The sequence below is a fragment of the Apus apus genome, chromosome 7 (genome assembly GCF_020740795.1).
Source record: "Apus apus isolate bApuApu2 chromosome 7, bApuApu2.pri.cur, whole genome shotgun sequence".
Taxonomy (NCBI): domain Eukaryota; kingdom Metazoa; phylum Chordata; class Aves; order Apodiformes; family Apodidae; genus Apus; species Apus apus.
This window is the reverse complement of record NC_067288.1, coordinates 8,324,825-8,345,341: the sequence shown is the minus strand read 5'-3', so window position 1 is coordinate 8,345,341 and position 20,517 is coordinate 8,324,825. Positions and strand designations below refer to the sequence as shown.

The 20,517-nt window shown below is 34.4% G+C and overlaps 1 protein-coding gene across 6 annotated transcripts in view; it reads left to right on the top strand.

Moving 5' to 3' along the window:
• The window catches only part of KCNT2 (potassium sodium-activated channel subfamily T member 2), a 120,901-nt gene that overhangs the window by 19,987 nt on the left and 80,397 nt on the right, over positions 1 to 20,517 (top strand). For all 6 annotated transcript variants that reach the window (XM_051625444.1, XM_051625445.1, XM_051625441.1 and 3 more), the window contains exons 2-6: positions 7,833 to 7,912; positions 14,499 to 14,598; positions 16,550 to 16,606; positions 17,658 to 17,706; positions 19,592 to 19,651. In XM_051625444.1, the coding sequence (XP_051481404.1) occupies positions 7,833 to 7,912; positions 14,499 to 14,598; positions 16,550 to 16,606; positions 17,658 to 17,706; positions 19,592 to 19,651 (346 nt within the window). The remainder of the gene's footprint in view (positions 1 to 7,832; positions 7,913 to 14,498; positions 14,599 to 16,549; positions 16,607 to 17,657; positions 17,707 to 19,591; positions 19,652 to 20,517) is intronic.

The following is a 20,517-nucleotide window of genomic DNA, read 5'->3' as shown; positions in this document are numbered from 1 at the left end:
TTGGGGGGTTTTTTTGGTTCCACCCTCCCATTTTAAGTCCTGGACTACTACACCCACTCACAAAAAGACAAAAAGAAAAAAAAAAAAAGTAGCTCCTGTGTCTAAATAAAGATTACATGTTTCATTCATGAGTATTTGGGTTTTTTTATATTTAAGAAAGGTGTATGTATCTGTAAACTGCCATAGCTGAAGTGAAGAAGGAGTCATTACATTTTTGTTTATTGAATATTCTAGAGATGACAAAATCTACCAGAACAGTTTAAGGCTCCTATTTATCTGAGCACATTTCTGTCTTTGCATAATCTCCATGACAGTGTCCCTCATAATGTTTAGCTGCTTGCTATGTAAGAGAAAAGTAATAAATGTAAAGCGTGCAAACTTAATCCAAACTTATTAAAATAAAATTTACAGAGAAATAACATCACGTTAAGTGCTGCAGTAGGAGTGATACAACTTCATCAATGCCATCCATCTATTTTGAACATACACTGGATATTTTCATGCCTTGTCACCATGATGTTTCTGATGGGCCTGAGGAAGAACTTACCTTTTAAGGGTCATATAGCCCCAACAATAAGAGGATCCATATGGTGTTTATGCAGTGCTACAGAGTTTTATTTATTAAAGCCTTGATATTTGTGGGCTATCCATTGTGAAATACTGGAAGTAAGCTGAAAATTGATAAAATAATTCAAGAGGAGAAGAAAAGCCAAACACATCAAAAGACTAAGATTTCTCAAGGTCATGAAATAATAACTCTGAGAGTAGTGAAGTCCAGAGGTACATATGGCACAGGCCAAGATTTTGAACACCAGGAATAGAATTCAGAAGGAATGACCTTTATATTTACTATTAAGCTAAATGACAAAGTGACAGGAGTAGATGGGTAATGAAAAAATAGCAGTTGCCAGAGGTAACACTAGTGACACTTGGTGGCAAAGAACCATTACATTGTTAATAGTGACATGGAAGGAGGCCTAAAGAGAAGGCTATACATTGCGTTTTTATTGTGGTTAGACTTAGGGGTGGCGCTATTTTCACACACACACACACACCCATTGGTTTTTTGTTTGTCTGGGTTTTTTAGTGTTTTTGTTTGTGGGGTTTTTTTGGTTGTTTGTTTTTTTAAATTTTCTAATGATAAAGAATCCAGATTGCCAATTACTTTTTTATAACTACACTACTGGAATTATGGATTTGTCACTGATTTTCATGGGTTCAGGACTGAGATGATGATTTCCATTTTGAATTTGCAACACTGATTATGAATGGGGGATTTTTAACACAAAATATTATTTAATTGAAAAGCTTGCATACTACCCACCACTGAGTCTCAGTCACTTGCTATTGGTTTTCCTTTAAAAATCTTTCACCTCAAAGGAATGAGAAAAGCGAAGATATTTTGCACAGAAAAGTCTGAAAAATATCACATCTCTATTGCTGTAATATCAAATTGCAGCACTGGACCCCTGTAGGTTTCACAAAGATAGTTTATGTAACTGACTTGAGTGTAAAAAGGAACATGAAGCTGGCTCATAATCAGATTTTGAAATATGTCTATTCATATACGTAGAAAATATATACTATTTAAATTTGAAGGAAGAATACTTTAATCAAGGGTTGAATACTTTAAAATTTTTGGTTTCAAGCAATTAAGAAAAATTAATTGAGTTTGATCTATTTTCTGATGCTGTCTGTATTTGATTCAATTGAAACAAGCAGGAGATACAGTAAAAAGGGTTTGAGCACACATAGTTCTGAGCTACATGGTTCTTTGTGCATCGTTGATCTTTTATTCTGTAACTTGATTAGGCTGAACTCAGTTGATGCTATTTCAATTTTCATTAAAACAATGAATTTTTATGGTGACACTGATAAGGTCTGATCACTATAAACCCATTAGTTACGGTAACATCCAGTTACATAATCAAATGATTGCAGGTATGTCTAGAAAAACTTGACCAGATAGATTGACTTGGATACACTGATATAGCAGGTAAATTCTAAATAAATATACCTAGAGAAAGAAAAGAACAAAAGAAACAGCCAGGTACAGGTATCCTAGCATGCACTCTAAGACCAGACATGTCTTTGTTACATGACAGTTCAAATTTGAACCAGACAGTTACAGTGCATAAGTTGTTCTAAAGGAGTACTGTGAGAATTTAGTTTGGAAAAATAGAGATAATAGATAGTATTACATACAACAAGGTAATTCTTAGGTGTGGAACCTGTATTCTATCATGTACATTCACAATGTCAGATATTAGAAAGAATCTACAAGGCAATATTACATGAACACATTTCTGCAGAGATCTTGAAAATTTTCATTGGTTTATTTATAATAAACAGATAAAATGCCCTATCTGAAAAAGACCTTACACCTGTCAGTTTTAATTATTCTTCACTTATTAGAAGCCGTATTTTAGAAAATGCAGGGCCATATGGCAAATGTTAAGATGTTGTCAGGTTAGTGCATAGCGAATGGCTTCAGTAAGGATGCAGGTTTTAAAGACTTATGTCCAAAGTACCCAGAAAAATGTTGAGGCCCTGATCGCCACAACTCTCTCATGTCATGCTCACACTGCAAGAATGGACTACCAAATTAGGAGGCTGCAAAAGAAATAGCATCTTTTCTGTCTTTCCAATAAGTGGGAGGATGGAAGCATCCTGCCTCCCCTAGTTGCTGTTATTTGTTTTGGGGTGCTGTCATTCAGCATGAAAAAAAGTAAAAAACTCAGACCTTTTTCTGTTCATCAGACTTATGCAACTGGTGGCTGATTTCCTACCAGAATAAAAAAAAAGAGCTTCCCAAACAACCAGTGATGGAAAAGTACTGGGTTTACTGCCATTTCCTCCAGCACAAGATGATGAGGTATCTTTCAAAAAGTAGTCTGGATCTGTCATACTGATTCTGATGGAACAAACAGACCTGAAAAGTCAGATGACCATTTCTCTGTGAAGCACTGTACAAATCACAGTTCTGAGTATTTCAGAACTTAGAAAACTTCAAAAAAGAAGAGAGCTGCTATCCAAGACAGTCATCATTAAAATACACCAATCTTACTAAAAGCTATAAAATGCCCATTTCTTTTTTTTTTTTTCTTTTTTTCTACAGTAGAACAAGCTCTAACTATAGCTGTTCCCTTTAGCTGTGCATAAATCTATCTACACCCTACATAATTAACTTTCAGGTTTGAAATCTAAGAGGATTTCACATATATTGAATTGGTATATTTCAACAAAAAACATATTGTGTCTATATTAAAGGGCTCTTTTTGTAGAGAAAACATAAGATGTCCCTTCCCATAAACATGGATTTAAAGAAATTGATATCGTTTTCTTCAGATTGGCTCCAGTTGTACAGCTAACACCTTTTCTTTATTCCAATGTCGAACAGTAGTAAGCATAAATATTTACAGCTCTTAGCATGCATGTAGTGAGAAATCAAACTCATAGTTTAATTTTTGAAAGAATTATTTCTGCCAAACCTGGTATTTTCGAATACAAAAGACAGACAATTTGTAGATTTGAGGGTGAAAGGTAATACTGTCACTATAGTAAAAGTGTGACTATGGAGTTATAATGAAATTGTACATTACAGTGGAAAAATGCAGACAAAATTGGTTTAGTAGCAAGAGAGCAGACAGACCGTCCCAGTGATTTACAGACATGAAAAAAAAGTGCTTTGTGTCCTTTAGTGTCCTTTGCGTGAGTATTTTCCTGCTATGCTTTTCATTACATTAAAATGTACTACTTGTTGCATCTTGACTGAATTAAGACTGCAGTCTTCTAATTTTGTCAAGATGACTTTTGACAAGTAAAAATGACTCTTGACAAGTCAAGATGACAAGTATACTTGTGGTTTGGGTACTTCAAGATATGTCTTAAGAGTTTGAAAGATTCTATTGACATCACTGTTCTTTGGCTTTAAATTAGGGAAGACCACTATTAATGGTATTTAATTTTAAAAACATTTTAAAAAAACCCCACACTGTTTTCAAGAGAGTCATATAACTTCAGTAGCTTTTGTCACAGGTGTATCAGCTGCATATTTGTGCATTTTCAGTAAAGCTGAAGCAAGAGTCAGCATAAGACCTAATCTTTAACTTTCAAAAGCAGCTTTTAATGGAATATTCAATGCCTACCACATCTTCAGAAAAAAAACAAAAACAAAAACAATTAACTGCATACACAAAGTACTTATATTCATCAAACATTTCTGTCCCAGTAACCATCCTCAAGGAATACTGTTTTAATCCTTGAGCTTGATTTTCATTTTGGTCAGGGTGGACTGAAGTACAACTGTCTTTTACAGGAAGACAAGAAACATGATGCACAAGTTGTTTAAATTACACTTTTAAATTACTTACACTAGAAATATAGTACAAAACCAAGCCTATTATATAGGCCAGCTGATCTGTGTACACATATGCTGTCACTCTGTACTGCATGTGTGCCATTTTATCAAAGCCATTTGCTTGGAATCAAATTCCAAGCAGTATTTATCCTGTAACAGAGTAATCAAGTTTTATATAAGTATGTGGCAATGAATTTCACTCACATGAAACATAATCAAGTAGAAGTTGTTAAGTAAGCCCAGAAAAAACTTATTCAAACCCTTCACTCCTTCTAATGGATCTTAATATTGCAAGCCAGGCTGGGTATTAGAAAAAAAGTTTCACAAAAAGAGTGGTAAGGCATTGGAACAGGCTGCCCAGGGAGATGGTGGAGGCACCGTCCCTGAAGATGTTAAGGAAAAAAAAAAAAAAGGGGTAGACATGGTGTTTCATAAGATGGTTTAGTAATTAGGGGTTGTAGGATGGATGGTTGGACTTGATCATCTTGAAGGTCTTTACAACTTTGACGATTCCATGATTATTTGTGTAACATTCCCAAAATGCTCCTTTTCTAAGTTACACTTTGTGGTGGGAAAAAGCCAAAATAGCAAATACTTGAGGTAAAATTTTAATCATTAAAAGATTACAATAAAAGTTCAAGTAGAATAAGTATTTTCCCTAAAAATAAAAGCAGAGTATTGGGAAGGAACAGTATTGGGAGGTTTCTGTCCTTAATTCCTACCAGTGGCTTCTTCAGCTATTCATTCTTAGCTTTAATTAGTAAATAGTAACCTTTAAGTGAAATATTCTGTGTGGTAGCCAGAGTATCATGGAAGTGTACATTGATCATAGATGCTTGACAATATGCTCTTGCAAATGTAGAAGGCTGATACAGTTTTTACTTGACTTTAAAAAAGTCAGGGAAAGGAGAAGGAGGAGTTGAGTCACAGGAGTGGTGTTAGCAGCACTCGTAATCCCTTTTGCCATGGAAACTGCTGCAATGTAGAATCCCAGTCTACCATGAGCACAGGTTGCTAAGGAAAGAGAAGTAGACAGCTGTTAGGAGGCTGTCAGAGCAATTCATAACAGTAGTGACAGGAGATCAATTAGCTCCTCCATCCTCTTTCCTCATTATCATTAAATCATGGCTTACTGTTAACATGTTGTTCTTTCATGAAAAGTGACTACTGTAATTTTATTACTGAAAAACCTGAGAGATTAGTTTAAAATGCGTTAAAAAGATCACTGATACTGTGCTTCTTTTAAATAACATGCTTTATTTCAAGTAACTTGTGTCCCTTTGTTTACCTACTGAATTATGTCCTTGAAGATTAAGTACTTCGCATGTGGCAGCTGCCAAATCATAGGAAATGTTTCCTACTAAAACTATCACTGAATTAATGACAGTGAGTATCTTGGGAAATGTGCAGAAAAGAACTGAAGCAGAGCTGAGGCCCTCAGAAACCTGTTCACCTACTAATTAACCCCTGGACATGCTTCCTTAAGTTGCTTTAAGGTTATTAACTATCCAAATTGTACATAATGGCAGTGACCCCTGCAGTGCTGAACAACACAAAACATAGTCTTTATTTAAGCTCAATAAAAGCCCAGAAACAAGTTGCTCTTTGTCTGATGGGCTTTTCCTCTACTTTGGTGGCAGCTTCTAGGACATTCCTCTGGGCCCAAACTCTTCAAACATGCAGTTGCACCTATAAGTATAAAAAGAAGGCAGGTGGGTTCTTCCTATTTAATTCCAGCTCCTTAAAATCCTTACCCACAGAAGGAGTAGGGACAGATAGGTAGAAAAGCTGGTATATGACAGGGGTTGCTCTTTTTACTGCTGTGTCAAACGTAATTGCTCAGAAATAAATTGAAAATTCTGTAAAAAGATGTGTTTGCTTCCTCTGAATAGGAAGCAGTTTAATTCTTCATTCTACAAGGAACACTACAGTAAACCACACCAAAGCTAAGTGACTACCTAAAATAAACTGACCTCACTGAGTGAGTCAGAGAGCACCTTTTTGTGATGTGCTTACCCTGTCCTACAAAGTCATATACCTAAACTTCTGGTAGTAAGCAAGCATGATAAAGTCACATTACCTGAGATGCTATCCCTTCTGGGCCCATAACTAAATGGTCTTCCAGTTCCGTAAGTGTACAGAAATACATAGTATTAGAAAAGTATTTGAGGAGGAGAAACTATAAATAACATTAGATTATACAAAAATTGTTTCAGCAAAGGCTTCTCATGCAAGAAAGGAAAATCTAAAGTCAGGATCCTGCTTGAAAAACCATCACAGTACATATAAGAACAGGTAATTGAAGTACAATCATTTGATGAAAGGAAGACTGCTGAAAATAAATACTCAAATAAAGATCAAGTATGCCTGTGAACAGAAAAGGTATATGCAATTTTGCAGCACATGATGATACAGAGAAAAGGGAGAAGTAAGGAAGTAATTCACTTTTGGGATATCACTTTATTCTTCAGCAATAGTAGAACAGCTCTCAAACTGAGAACTGACTTCTGAAGAAGACACAAAATGTGCTGTGTAGTGATTAATTACTGGAGGAGAACTGGGATTGGCAAGGGCGATCCAGTCAGTTGGGGAGTGTAGGGACTTCAGTGGACATGGAATTAGTTGTGCACCCATTGTACAGCAAACAGTGCCACTCCACAACTCTGGAATGGACTGTTTCTATACAAGTAATGCACCCCTTTTCCCCTTGCCAGCCCCTGCAACAGTTTTCTTCTCTTTTCTAGTCAGTAGGACTATTGCATGAGTTGTACTCAGACTAAATTGAGGGACAGAAACATGAAACACATCCTGGCAAATTTGAGGAAAAAGGAGGAAAAAATAAAGATCTTGCTGTTGCTTTAACATAGTGGGGAAAGGGAATTATTTTTTGTACAATATTGTATGATTGCAATATAATTTTGTTTTCAGGTATCAGCATTTCATTTTGACAAAAGCAAAGTTCAGAGAGGGTGGTTTTTAGGTTCACAAGCATTTGATTAAAGGTGAACATAAAACAAGTGAATGCTTAAATGAGACATGAATGCTTAACAGAGATAAGAACATAGAAAAGAAGAAACATTAAAATGTCAATTTTAGAGGGAGTTAAACAGAGATGGAATGTTTAACCTGAACATCAAGAAAATCTTCCTTAAAATACACAGATATGAGAATAATCTTCCAATGAAAATGCCAAAGATGTAGATGATTCTGATTTCCCAGTTTAGATTGTCCAAGTAGTATGAAAATGAGTCTGCATGTAAAGAGGATAAACTAAATGATTGTTTTGACTTCTTGGGTTTTGGTTTTTAATCTTTTCACATAAATAATTCAAAACAAAGTGAGCTTTTGGCTGAATGCTCTCTCTGTATTCCTTCAGTTACATATAAAGGACAGATGATTGGGGAAAAGTTATTTTGAAAAAATAATTTATTAACTTTCATATTCAATTCTAATACTTCCTTTTATATTTCAGGGTGCAAGTTGAATTCTATATGAATGAAAATACATTTAAAGAGAGACTAAAGCTCTTCTTCATCAAAAACCAAAGATCAAGTAAGCAGCTGGATTAATTTCTGTTAAGCATAATTGTCATACTTTGAGTAGGATCCAATTCCATTGAAGGCAACAGCAAAGTTAATGATTTTCTTCTGAGCTAAAATTTTATTCTATAGAGGAGTCAGTTTTACATAATATAAAAAAATAAAAGTATTATTTAAACTTAAAACCAACTATTTTTTTTGTAGGATGAAATACTCTGTAAATTGATTTTATTTCTGTCATGAACAAGTTGACTAATCTATATGGATCGTACATTGCAGTCCTCATTGACGAGTCATGACCTTGTATCTAGGAAAGCAAAGAGTCTCTAAGATGCTGAAGAAAAAAAGCTTAAGAAGTACCTAGGTTTTTGAAGTCTTCAATTTTATCAAGTATTCCTAAATAAGTTTCACATTTGATCTGTACTATACAAAACATTGGAAAGAAAAATAATGGGGAGGGGCATGCCTCCTTCTGAATGTGGTACCTCAGAAATGTAGTCCTTACCTTTAGTCCAGTTTAATGATACCTTCATTGGCATATGCACTTAAATTCATAGGCCATCATAGAAGAGAATAATGTGGAGGAACTAAGATAATAAGCTTCTTATATTCATCCATGCAACTAGTCCAAGGGGATGGAAGCATTGTATAGTATCAAATCTTGATTAAACCAACGGATTTCATAGCTGAGAAGGGGAGTAACTGACCTGTTTTCCTTTGTGTATCAGGATTGATTTTACCCTCATTGTCCCTACATCTGTAAAGAACTAAAATTAGAATAGCTTTATGTATAAAGCTTTTCAAATAAAAAAAATATATTTTGGTCTTTGATAATACATTTGAGATGTTTCCATGGCTTTGCGTCTGGGAAAGGACAGAAAAGAAAACTTTTAATTTTTTTGGTTTCCCCATCTGAAAAATCAAACAAAAATATTGGGAGACTAGATCAACTTTTCAAAAAAAGACAGACCATCAGATCTTCTTTCTCCAAGAGCTAATATTAAATAAATACTAGTTTTACATCCCAGCACATGATCTTTTTATTGGCTAAGCTTTTCTAACTTCCCACATCTGAAAAGCAAAGTATTCCCCTAAGCCTCCCAAAAAAGAAGAAAACAAAGAGGCACTGTACTGTGAATAACTGATATCTTTTATTTGAGCTTTGGAATTATTTGCCAGTTTCCAGCTGGAGAATCAAGTTAAATAAAGCTGCTGGAGGTTCATCCATGGGGAAATCTTTATTACACTTACATAGATACATAGGAAAAATGTTATCTTAATTCAAGCACCTAAATAGCTTAGAAAGCAGAGGACTACTTCAGCTAGTAAATGATCTGGATAGCCTTCAGAATATCTGCTCTTCTAGACCTCAGATGGGACACAGGTTTTTTCACATTATTATACATTTAACTAGGTTTGATTAGTAAATTAATTTTTCTAATGAAGTTTTTAAAGTAAGTGTCTTGGTCTGTATTAGCACACTTTGGAGTGCTCTCACTGCATTTTGAGAGTATGAAAAGAATGTGTACAAACACCTAGTATGCATAGAACAAAGAATGGAGATGTGTGAAGAACAATTTCAGACTCTGTGTTTACAAATTTAACTGTGTTGCATGAATGAACTTTTGCTGATACATTCTTGTGTGTAGGTTGTGGAGACTCCCTCCAGAGTGACTGAAAAATCATTTAGACACAGTCCTGGGCATACAGCTCTAGGTGTCCCTACTTAAGCTGGGGGGTTTGGACCAAATGACCTCCAGAGCTCCCTTAAAACCTCAATCATCTGTGATTCTTGTTAGAGATAAATGAATTAAACTAGATTTAAATTTAAAATATTTTAAATTTAATTGCACTACAGCTTCTCAAATGGTTTTAGTTCTCTTCTACTTTTCTCCCTGTGACTTTACATATCTTTGAGTATTTTATATCTTTATAGCCTTTGACTTCTGATATTTTTTATATAATGTATAATGGAGTGAGAGACAAAACAGAAGAAGCATCCTAAATTAGAAGAGACACTGTCATTGTGGGCATCTTATTTTTCTGACAAGTCCAGAGGAGAGGATTCCAAAGAAAACTCTTTTAAGAAATGAGGCATGCCTTTTTTGTTGTTGAATTGTGCAGCCAGTTCATGGAAAGTAAATTGGAGAATGAGGATGCTTAATGTACTTAAAGGAACATAAGGCATGGGCATACCATTTCCCACTGGAATCCCACAGAATACTCAACCACTGCTACTGGTTCTCAGGATACAAGAATCTTAAGCAATAATTAGACACTAAACAAAGTAATTTTCAGGAGAAACAAACAGGAAATACAGCAAAATTCTTAAAGGATTGAATAAAAATAATTAAAATGCCCAGAGTGTTCAGAATTATTAAGTTCAATCAAACACTCCTTCTGCTTATGGAGATCTTGTTTCTTGTCAAAATACTCCCAACCAGAATCTGCTAAAATAGTCTCCAAAAACCTGCTGCTGAGAGAGTACCTGCCTCTCATTCAAGTGTACTCATTCAATCCTTCATTGAAATTGAGGAATTTGGTTGCCCAGAGGTATCAGGGAGTTGATGAATAAAGATATTGCCCTTTAGATCTGAGTTGGCGTTCAGTGAGAGCACTGAAAACCTTCTATCACATACTAAAGATGTAGCTGCTATCATTGAGAAAATAATTGTCAGTAGTACCAGCAAATTTTCAGATAGTATAACTAAAATCAAACTACGTGTTCATCAAACAATTTTTGCTAATCCTTAAGACTTAACAGGTGAATTTAACACTTCAGAGAGTAATATATAATTTTGTCAACCAGAGCAGTGAACTCTAGAATTTATATGAATTTTTTGCAGAATACTGTTGTAAATCACATACAGACTGGTAGCATTAAATACAAACTGTTTCATTAATTGTTCTAGTTTTGGAAGTATTTCTATAAACTTACAAAACAAGCCTTCATCTGTGTCTAATGTCAACCTAGCTTTGACTCAATCATCTGCAAGCAAAGGTCTAACCAAGCTCAACCAATGCATGAAAAGCATTTTACAAGGGTGTCAGCCAGCACAGCACACACCCCCACACGTCCCCCCGCCCAAAGAAAAAAAAAAAAAGGAGAAAAAAAAAAAGTGCGAGAAGAAGATGACATATTGGTATGACTTGCTTGTACTTGCCAAGATCACACACTGCATTATCACAGCCTAAAATAAATCTCAAAGGGAAAAATAAGTGAAGTTTCAATTCAGCAGAGAAGGAATAAATGATAACTATCACCAGGATATTAATTATTAACAGTATATTTTGATCCAGCTCCTAAAGCTAGGTGCTACTGCCATGATTTTGCTAAAAAACAAAAATGTTAGAGACTTATGAGACAGGAATAATGAATGGAAGTTGATAATAAAATAAAAAAGCTGCTGTCTCTGTCACTTTCTCCTTGATTTAGATTGGATCTGTAAATCTGAGAATTGCTCTCCAAAAATGCTTTTAAGGGAAATACCAAGAATGTATTAAACAAGATGAAACTCAGATTCAGTACTGGTGAGGTATAATGTATCACTCTGTACTTAAAATTGCCTACAAAAAAAAATAATAAATACTTGTTCAATCTGGGTAGGAAACATTAACTTTTAACATATTTATTTCACAAAACAAACAGATTTTGAACTGTTATTACAAATTTCTTCTTTAAAGAAGACAAATGATGTAACATCATGGTTACATGGTCACAGTGAAATTTAGAGTTTCATTAAACAATACATAACTGGATAACAGTGTATGATTGATGTAGTTGAGTGTAACTGTCAAGCACTAGTGCTAAAACAAAGATATTCTGTGCAAATGACCCTGCTACTTTAACAATCTGGCTGTGAATGGAAAAATAGAAATTAAGTCAAGCAGACTATGTTGATCTGCTGACAGCATGTAAAATAGAGGACAAAAATAGTCAGGCAGCAAACAGAAATATGAAATGCCTTCTTTATAACAGAGTAACAAATGAAAACCTATTTAAAATGACTTCTTTAGAGACTTCTCCCCTCCTTCCCATACTTGAAATCCTGGTTCTCTATGATGGAATAAATACATTTCTTCTAACTCAGAGGTGACACTGCTAACTTATGAGGCTACAGAAGATTTCAAACAGAGAATGTACTTATTTGGTAGCCCTATATTAATTATTAAAGCTTTAACAAAGGTGACAAAATACAGTCACTCTGACAGCACATCCTATTTCTAAAGGCTGAGATATGCAGAACTAGAAGAGATGACCTTCTGAAACAGATCAGACTTAAGTCTGTTTTTCCATATTTATAACGTAATGCCCAAACCATTCACACATCGTACAAAAATCTATCCTACTGTCTTATTTTATATATAACCCAGTCTGTGATATGTGCTCTATATCTATGTTAATTAGAACCCTTAGATGAAAGCACATCTGATGTGAAAACACTGCCTTATATTCTGGGGGAAAGAGCTATTCCTCAGGAGATAGCCAGAGCCTGAAGCACTTTCAGGAATAGCCTAGAATAGATCTATAGAACTTAAATATTTGAATACCTAAGTAGTTCTAGATCTTTGAAGATCAAGATTTGAGAGTTTAAGGCAGCACCAGGAGCATGATTCTATTGTACTGATGGAGTTCTTAATCAAAGAAGCAAGATTTTCTTTGGGCATTTAAACCAAATATAACTTCAAATTGTGATCAGAAACCAGGCCATTTTCAACACAGAAGTGTTTCACACCAAGACTTACTTTACAGAGCTAGAAACAGTGTAGGACACAAACAACAGACTTTGTACTTATCCAAGAAAGTTAGACAACACAAAATTGGTAAGTAAAAAATGCTTGGTAGGCTTTTTTGCTGGTTCAGGGTATACAGTTTCTTGGGTTTTTGTTTGTTAGGTTTTGATTGGCTTTTTGTATTATCTGCTGCTCTTGTAAAAGCCTAGTTGTTATGGCAACCATTCATAGTCCAGCAGACTTCTACAAAAGAGTACAGACAAACAACCCATGTTTCCTTCAGCAACAGTTAAAAAGAGCTAAAAAAACCCCCCCAAACCAAAACAAACCCACAGCATTGTCCAAGTTCTAGAGTTCTTCCTAGTCAAATAATAGCAAGACAACATGCTTACTTACCCACCTTCTACAGCCTCTCCATCTATTTACTAATTCAAAACTTTCACTCCTGTTGAGGAATAAATAGTCTGTGGCTAATTACTCTTGATAGGACAGCAGGAATCACAAGCCTAATTGCCAGTAACAGCTGTGGGACTTCTCATGGTCTGGACCACAGGATTTTAACCCCCAGCTTACAGTTGACAAGATGCTGTAAAAATCCATCCAGTTCTCATGTGATAACTGCAACTTCACAGCTGAAAGTAATAAGCAATGTTGTGTAATAAACATTAAGATTGTTTTCAGCAATTGCATGGTAGAATATTTAAAATCTGTTTTCTATTTTTCTGTGTTGTAGATTGTTGTGCTGTAGATTGCATTTTAATGGGAGGGGAACTAGTAGGTATAAAAAGTGATTTAGGTGTTTTGAACTTAGGACTGAGTAAAGTCAAAATGTATGTAATATACCATAAGATAATAATAATAATTTCCTTAAAAGGGGATGTATGCACACAGCATTGCATATGTATAATAAAGCTGTAGATCTTAAATGACAGAAACATTTATATTTAGTTCAGCAGACCTGCTAATATATCTGCAATGAAAGATATTATCTTTATTAAGACTAGATGCAAATGAAGTCACATCTGTGTAAGACTCAAGTCAGTGGTATTCTGCTTTAGACTGAAGAGTTCAGCCATGCAGAACTGGACTCAGTTCACAAGACTGAAAAAAAGTAATGCTTAAAGGGACCTCCTTCCACTTAACCTTAGTCAACTAACAGTTTTAACTTAATTAGTGAATGAACACTTAAAACTCTTAGATACAAATATTTCAATATTCACATGGACTGTAGAACAAGTGGTTGATTGAGTTCAGTTGTGCATTAAGCATGACTTTCAGATGTCCTGATTCTTGGACACATAATGATGCAGCTTCAGTGTTAAATAATTACAGTTAAGTATTTTATAAGATGGGGTAGAATTAATCTATTCTGTATTAGAAGCTACAGCATGAAGACTTTCAGATATTAGTATTTTAATATTTGTCATTTTACATCCTCTGCCTATAGTATGCCTTCTTCATGTTGCTGTGTCTTTTATCTCAAATACCATATTTAGTTCTGGTTCCCCTTTCAAGAAAATGGACTTGCAAAACTACAAAAGACCCAAGGAATGGCATCAGGAAAGATGAATGGCCTAGAACAGCTTTCAAACAAATGGCTAGGTAGTTCTTTTCATTAAAACAGACTGTCTTAACCCAGAGTTTTCTGGAAACTGCAAAGTTGTGTTGTATGTGTATCTGACAGGTTTATTCTTCTGTTCTGTATGACACACCAATTGCCCATATCAGGGAAAAGTTAATGGATAGACCAACCTTTGCTCTGTTGCAGCATGGATATTCTAATTCCTTTTAGTTTTATCATAGAAGTGGAGGAAACTCTATAGAACCTGAATTTATTAATGTATTTTATTTTATTTTAAAACTAGGTCTGAGAATACGATTATTCAATTTTTCTCTCAAGCTACTGAGCTGTTTTTTATACATAGTTCGTGTGCTCCTGGATGATCCTACACAAGGACTTGGATGGTAATGTGTTCTTTTTTTTACTTCTACTCGCAAAGCATTAACTTCTAAGAAATAAATTAATTTAATGAATAACTGTTTTATATTCTGTCAATAGGGATTTGATTTTATGTTTTACATGTTTTGAAAGATTTATAAAGCCAGTCTTAAATTGTGAATGGAAGTAGGAACAAAAACAACTTTTTCTTAGTTTCACTTTACTGCTAAAATAATCCTGGCTACCTGCTCAGATACTGTGCATCAGACATAGTTGTGTAAATTTAATTTTTTTGTTGCATTATTACATAAAAATTCTACATAGCATGTTTATGTTTATATATACAAAAATAAAATAGCAACTCATCTGGTTGCCTGTTTATGCAACAATATTAGGATTATACTGTTTTACTTAAATAATTTTACTTAAAACCCCAGATTGCAGAAAAAATCAGTAAAATACATGAAACTGAGCTTTCCTGCAGATGACATTGATTATTATTTTCTAGCCTTCTGCTTTCTCTAAACATTTAGAAGAGAGGGAAACCAAAAGTATATTCTATACTCATAATAAGCTATGTACACGACAATTGTCAGTATGCTATTCTATATGGGTCATTGGGTACTCTGCTTATTTTTATTTGTTTTCCTGTGTTACACAACCAACCATCAGTTGTAGTAGAAATTACAATTTATTCTATCCTGTACTTCAGTTGTATTTGTATCCTGGATATACTGAATATTCTCAATTCTAAATGCTAATAAGCACCACATATTATTAACTTACTTGCTCTCAACTGATGGCCTTAAATACTGAAAGAAACAAAGCATAAATGAAAATACTAAGCTTGGGTTGACAGAACTAGTATGTTTCACACAATGTTAGGCAAAGGACAATGTATGACTTCTCATTTCAGTATTTGAAAATCAGCTAAATCTAATAAGGGTAATGCTATTTAAAAGGTAGTGCAGAGGAGAAATACTGTATTTTACAAGAACCAAACCCAAGCAAAGTGAGTTAAAGAATACAGGCTTTACTCAGCAGTCCATGAGAGAAGGATGTGTGAATGGGAAGTACAGAAGATTTGCAGGAGAATTTTTTCTGTTAAAATTTATTTTAAGAAATTAGAACATCCGAAAAAAGGGCCAGAAAAAAATCTCCCTGGAAAACCAAGAACCACAAAAAACCCCTATTTTTTTATTTCAGATGTATCTCAGAATGTCTCTTCCAGGAGAGGAAATGTGTAGGGAGGGAACAAGCAGTAAAGATTTTGCAAAATTTTTCATGGTGGTGGAGAAGAGAAAATCCATCCTTAGAAATTTAGGCAGAGTAGCACAGCAACTCTGGGACATGAAATTTTACAGCTAATGATACATTCTGGCATGAAGAAGCTGCTGATACTGTTTTGATATGAGAACTCTAGTGAGACCAAATAGGTGTATTGTACTGCAAGGTTATGTCGGAGTATGCAGAACATATTAGACCATCAGCACTTCTACCACAGGTATACTTTAATACTTTTGCATTCATATGCAAAGATTTTTCCTGCATCTTACACACTGCTTAATTTCCCAGGTGTGCTTCTCCTGTCCCAGCCTATCCATGTGATAGGATTTCCAGTATCTCTTGATATTCAATATTTATTGTATATTTAGTTCAGCTTTTAAAAGTGTATTTATTGTTTTGTTCTAAAATTGGAACATGTTAGAAAATAAACCTTTAAAAAATGTAACGTGAAATGCTTCATAGTCCTTTATCTACAGATATAGAAAACATACAGAACTACTTTCTAAAAGTTATTTTACTGTTTTAAGTGTCTAGATCTACTGCCTAGGGTTTCTAACTATTGCATGCATTTTGTAGTACACTTCATCATGTAATTAATATCCCTCTCCTCCCATGTGTTTTTATGATCATGTTCCCATATACATTTGCTAATGAAAATGGACTTTGGATGGATGGGATGACAACTCTCAGTAAGGACTTAAACCGGAGTTGTTCCAATCAAAACTACACCCCTGGAACGATTGATTGGTGAGTTCCTAATTTAAAAATAAAATCTAAAGTCATAGAATTATAGAATCATAGAATCATAGGGGTTGGAAGGGACCTTGAAAGATCATCTAGTCCAACCCCCCTGCCAGAGCAGGGTCACCTAGAGTACATCACACAGGAACGCATCCAGGTGGGTTTTGAATGACTCCACAACCTCTCTGGGCAGCCTGTTCAGTGCTCTGTCACTCTCACAGTAAAAAAATAATGCTACATAATGGTAGGAAGGGGAGGGAAACAGGAAGACAAATCCATTTCCATCTGGAATGGTGACATTTTTTTAATACACAATAGTGATTATTTCCATAACTCCCAAGCAATTCCTTATGTGTTCCGGAATATTCAGAACTGCCTTTAATATTTTAATTGTTTCTCTGATGGCATAATGAACGGCTGGACTGGATGCTCTTCTAAGATCTGAATTTCATAAATGCTTCTACCTTGCTGAAAAAAAATGGATGCCCTCATTTAAAAAACAATTATGACTAGCAGCAAATGACTACCAGTAAACTGTTGTGCCATTGAGTGTGCCAGATTTCAGCAGTACTATATTAAATGCCTATTATAATTTAGTTTAGTAAATACTAAGACAACATGAGATTTTTCCAAGATAGGCCAGTCCTATGAGTTGGATAGCATTTATATCATTACACAGATAGCAAAAAGTTCACACACAAGAATTGTCATGGATCTTTTTCCTACCACAAGTAGTTATTCCTCTGCATCTCTAGAATCAAAAGCTCAAAATTATTTATTCTTTCTGGAATCAGAGGGGATGAACTAGCAGCCACTGAAGCAAGTGAAGATTTTGGTGTCACTGAGTGATTACTCCCATGGGAACCCAATGATTGCCTCTGGATTAGAAATACAAGCAATGTCAATGCTCAGAAGATAACTACCGAGTTAAAATTTTTATTACTGAGAATTTTTTTTACTAATTTCCATTCATATACACAATTTTTTTCCTCTTGATTTTGTTCAAAACACCAGATTTTGATTAATTTCATTTTTGTTTTCTTATTATAATGGACAGGTCTCCAATTATTTGGGTGAATCGAAGCTTGCCTTTATGGGGACTACAGGTAATATGTAAATGGCCAATTTAACTATTCCCATTTAATAACTGTAGATGATACTGATTTATAGCATTTTAGTGATGTTAAAGGATACTTGGAAAACTTGGTATAAACAAAGAAATCTACTTGTTGACCAAGTACAAGTAAAGCATAAAGGTAAGCTGATCTGAGCTAACTGATTTGAATGTATATGGGTTTATCATGTATTTATAAAGTATTAAAGCTTATAACAAAATATTGTAGAATTTCCTCTTAGAATTATCAGGCTCTGTTGAGTCAAGTAGTCACTGCTCTAATGATGAGTTTAAATTTCATAATGGCTTATGACGACCCTTTGACATGCTCCATGGGCTTTCCTGTTAAATAAACTGGAAAGCTAAAGCTAGTTCATAACACAGAAGCCTGTTCAGGAGTATGTCACAAAAGAGGCACTATATCAGTGCTCTATGGGTCCTGGAGATCTTCTGAAGTTTGTGGTTCAATCCTCGGTGTCCTGAAGCCTGCTCATTTTTCACTTGTGAACAGTGCTGTGGGAATTCTCCCTGGGAAATGTGTTTTTCTATTAATAATTCCTTAAGCTTCCAGAACAGTTGAATCCATTATAGTCTTGTACCATGCTTAGTGCAAAGCCATTAAAGTGGTCTGAGCCTCTGTGTAATACACAACTTTACTAAGGGAAGTACTTGATGGAAAACACAATTCCTTGCTTGAAGTATGCACAGTTGACCTAGACATTCAGACTACTGTATTTGATTTAATTTAAAATTATGGAGAGATTTATTTGCTTATGATTACGGTTTCTATTCTAGTAAGTTTATTTGATAAACATAGGAATTTATGTGTTATGTGCATACGTGTATTCACATGTATCATGCACTCACAATGGGCTAGATGCAATAATTGCCAACAAAGATTTGTTTTGTATTTGAGATACAACTTGAGTTTATATAAAACAGTAATACTTATTTGGAGAAACTGATGTAATATTTTGATTGCACATTTTAATAATTTTCCAATTCATAGCGTCTTGTAAAATTCTATGTAATATTGTAAGTGCAAGTAGTGCACTCTTCTGGTTTTTCAGTAGTGGTGAGCATTAAGCTTAAAATCAGAAATCCTGAGGCTTGTTTAACTTCAGGCTCCTACTAAATTTGTACGTCATCTTGACAGAGTATTTCCACATTATACATTAAAGTACAATTGGCTATGCTAAGGATTGAAGTAAGTTTTTTGGTTATGTAAGTTTTAAGTAGTAAGTTTTAAGTAAATTTTTTACTATTTTAATATTTGACTATTTAAGTATTTTAAATTACATAATACATACACAAACTACATATAATCTAAGTGAAGGCTGGTTAAGTTGCACTCCATTTTGTTTAAATTTTAAAATAATGATTAATCTGTGTAATTTTTTGCTGTTTTCAACTTTCAGAATTAGACAAAATTAAAAAAAAAAAAAAGCGCGCTGATTCTTTCACACATTCATAACATCCTTACAGAAAAGTATCTAGTCCATTATCTGCAGCTTCCTCCTGTCTCTTTCTCTGTCTTGTGAAAAGGTCTCAATACCCTTTAGGAACAGACAATGTAACCTTGAGAAACAGTCCAGCAGATTGTGTATGGAGCTTTCTAAAAACCATGAAAAGGCCATCCTGCAGGCTCTCTGGAGTTTTATACTTGTAAAAAAGCAAAGAGACTGAAGTCACAGCCTGTGCTTTAGTCAGAAAGATAACAGTATTTAAGTGCATGCTAAATCCTGTTAGCTTAGATGGTTTCAGAGGATTCATGGAAATGCCGATTTTTATTATCTTTTACATTTCATTGCAATGCTTAATGTCATAGATTCTTCAGAAGCCAGTATTAATACACATATTCTATCATTTCACTTAAGGTTTCTGTGGCTTTAATAAGTCTCTTTGAAACTCTGTTGCTAAGTTATCTAAGCTACAAGGTAAGTATATGTAGTTACTTTGTAAGTACATTTAGTTACTTTCAGTTATAATTAATCACAAAAAGTAACAGAGTTACATGTTTCAATATAAAATTCAAGTGCCAGCATTTATGTCCACACTGATGTACAAGCAGGAAGTTGAGAAAACCAACATGTAGAGGACAGCATATTGTCACAAGCAGTCCTGTTCATGTTTGAAGATGTATGATCAAACAGTAATGTTTGATAATAATTAATAAACAGAGTGGAATAATAATTCCACTCTATCAATAATTTGATAATAATTGAATAAACAGAATGGAAGTCAGAAATGACATTCCACTATTTCCATTGTTCACTGGCACATTGTAGTTTGAAAACACATTCTGATAAGTCACCTGAACGTTTGGATGTTTTTTCAGTACACAGTTTTATGCCTATCCATAATGCAATGCACATGATTCTCATTTATGTTAAATCTGTAGCTTCTCAGTATCTATAACTCAAGTTTCAGACCTCTAAAATGGCACCAAAAAGCTAGGCCAAGACAGTACTTTTTTTTTTTTTTTAATTATAGATACCTACATACTTCTCTCATCCATCTCTAAAAAATATTATTCTTAATCCTTGTAAGCAGCATATGCTATTTAGGTTTTGGGGGTTACAAATGCAAATCAGTTATAGGCAGAAACAAACAAAAAATAACACATCTAGTTCCAAAACAGTAAAGAACAATCACGGTTTATACTGTTCCCATATTTATTGGGCAGCATTTTATCCCTATCCATTCTGCTTGTGGTCTACATCTATTTCAGCGAGTACAGAAAATGAGAGAAATCTTGGCAAGTCAGCTCCCATGAGAAGTTACTAACTAGTCTGCCACAGGT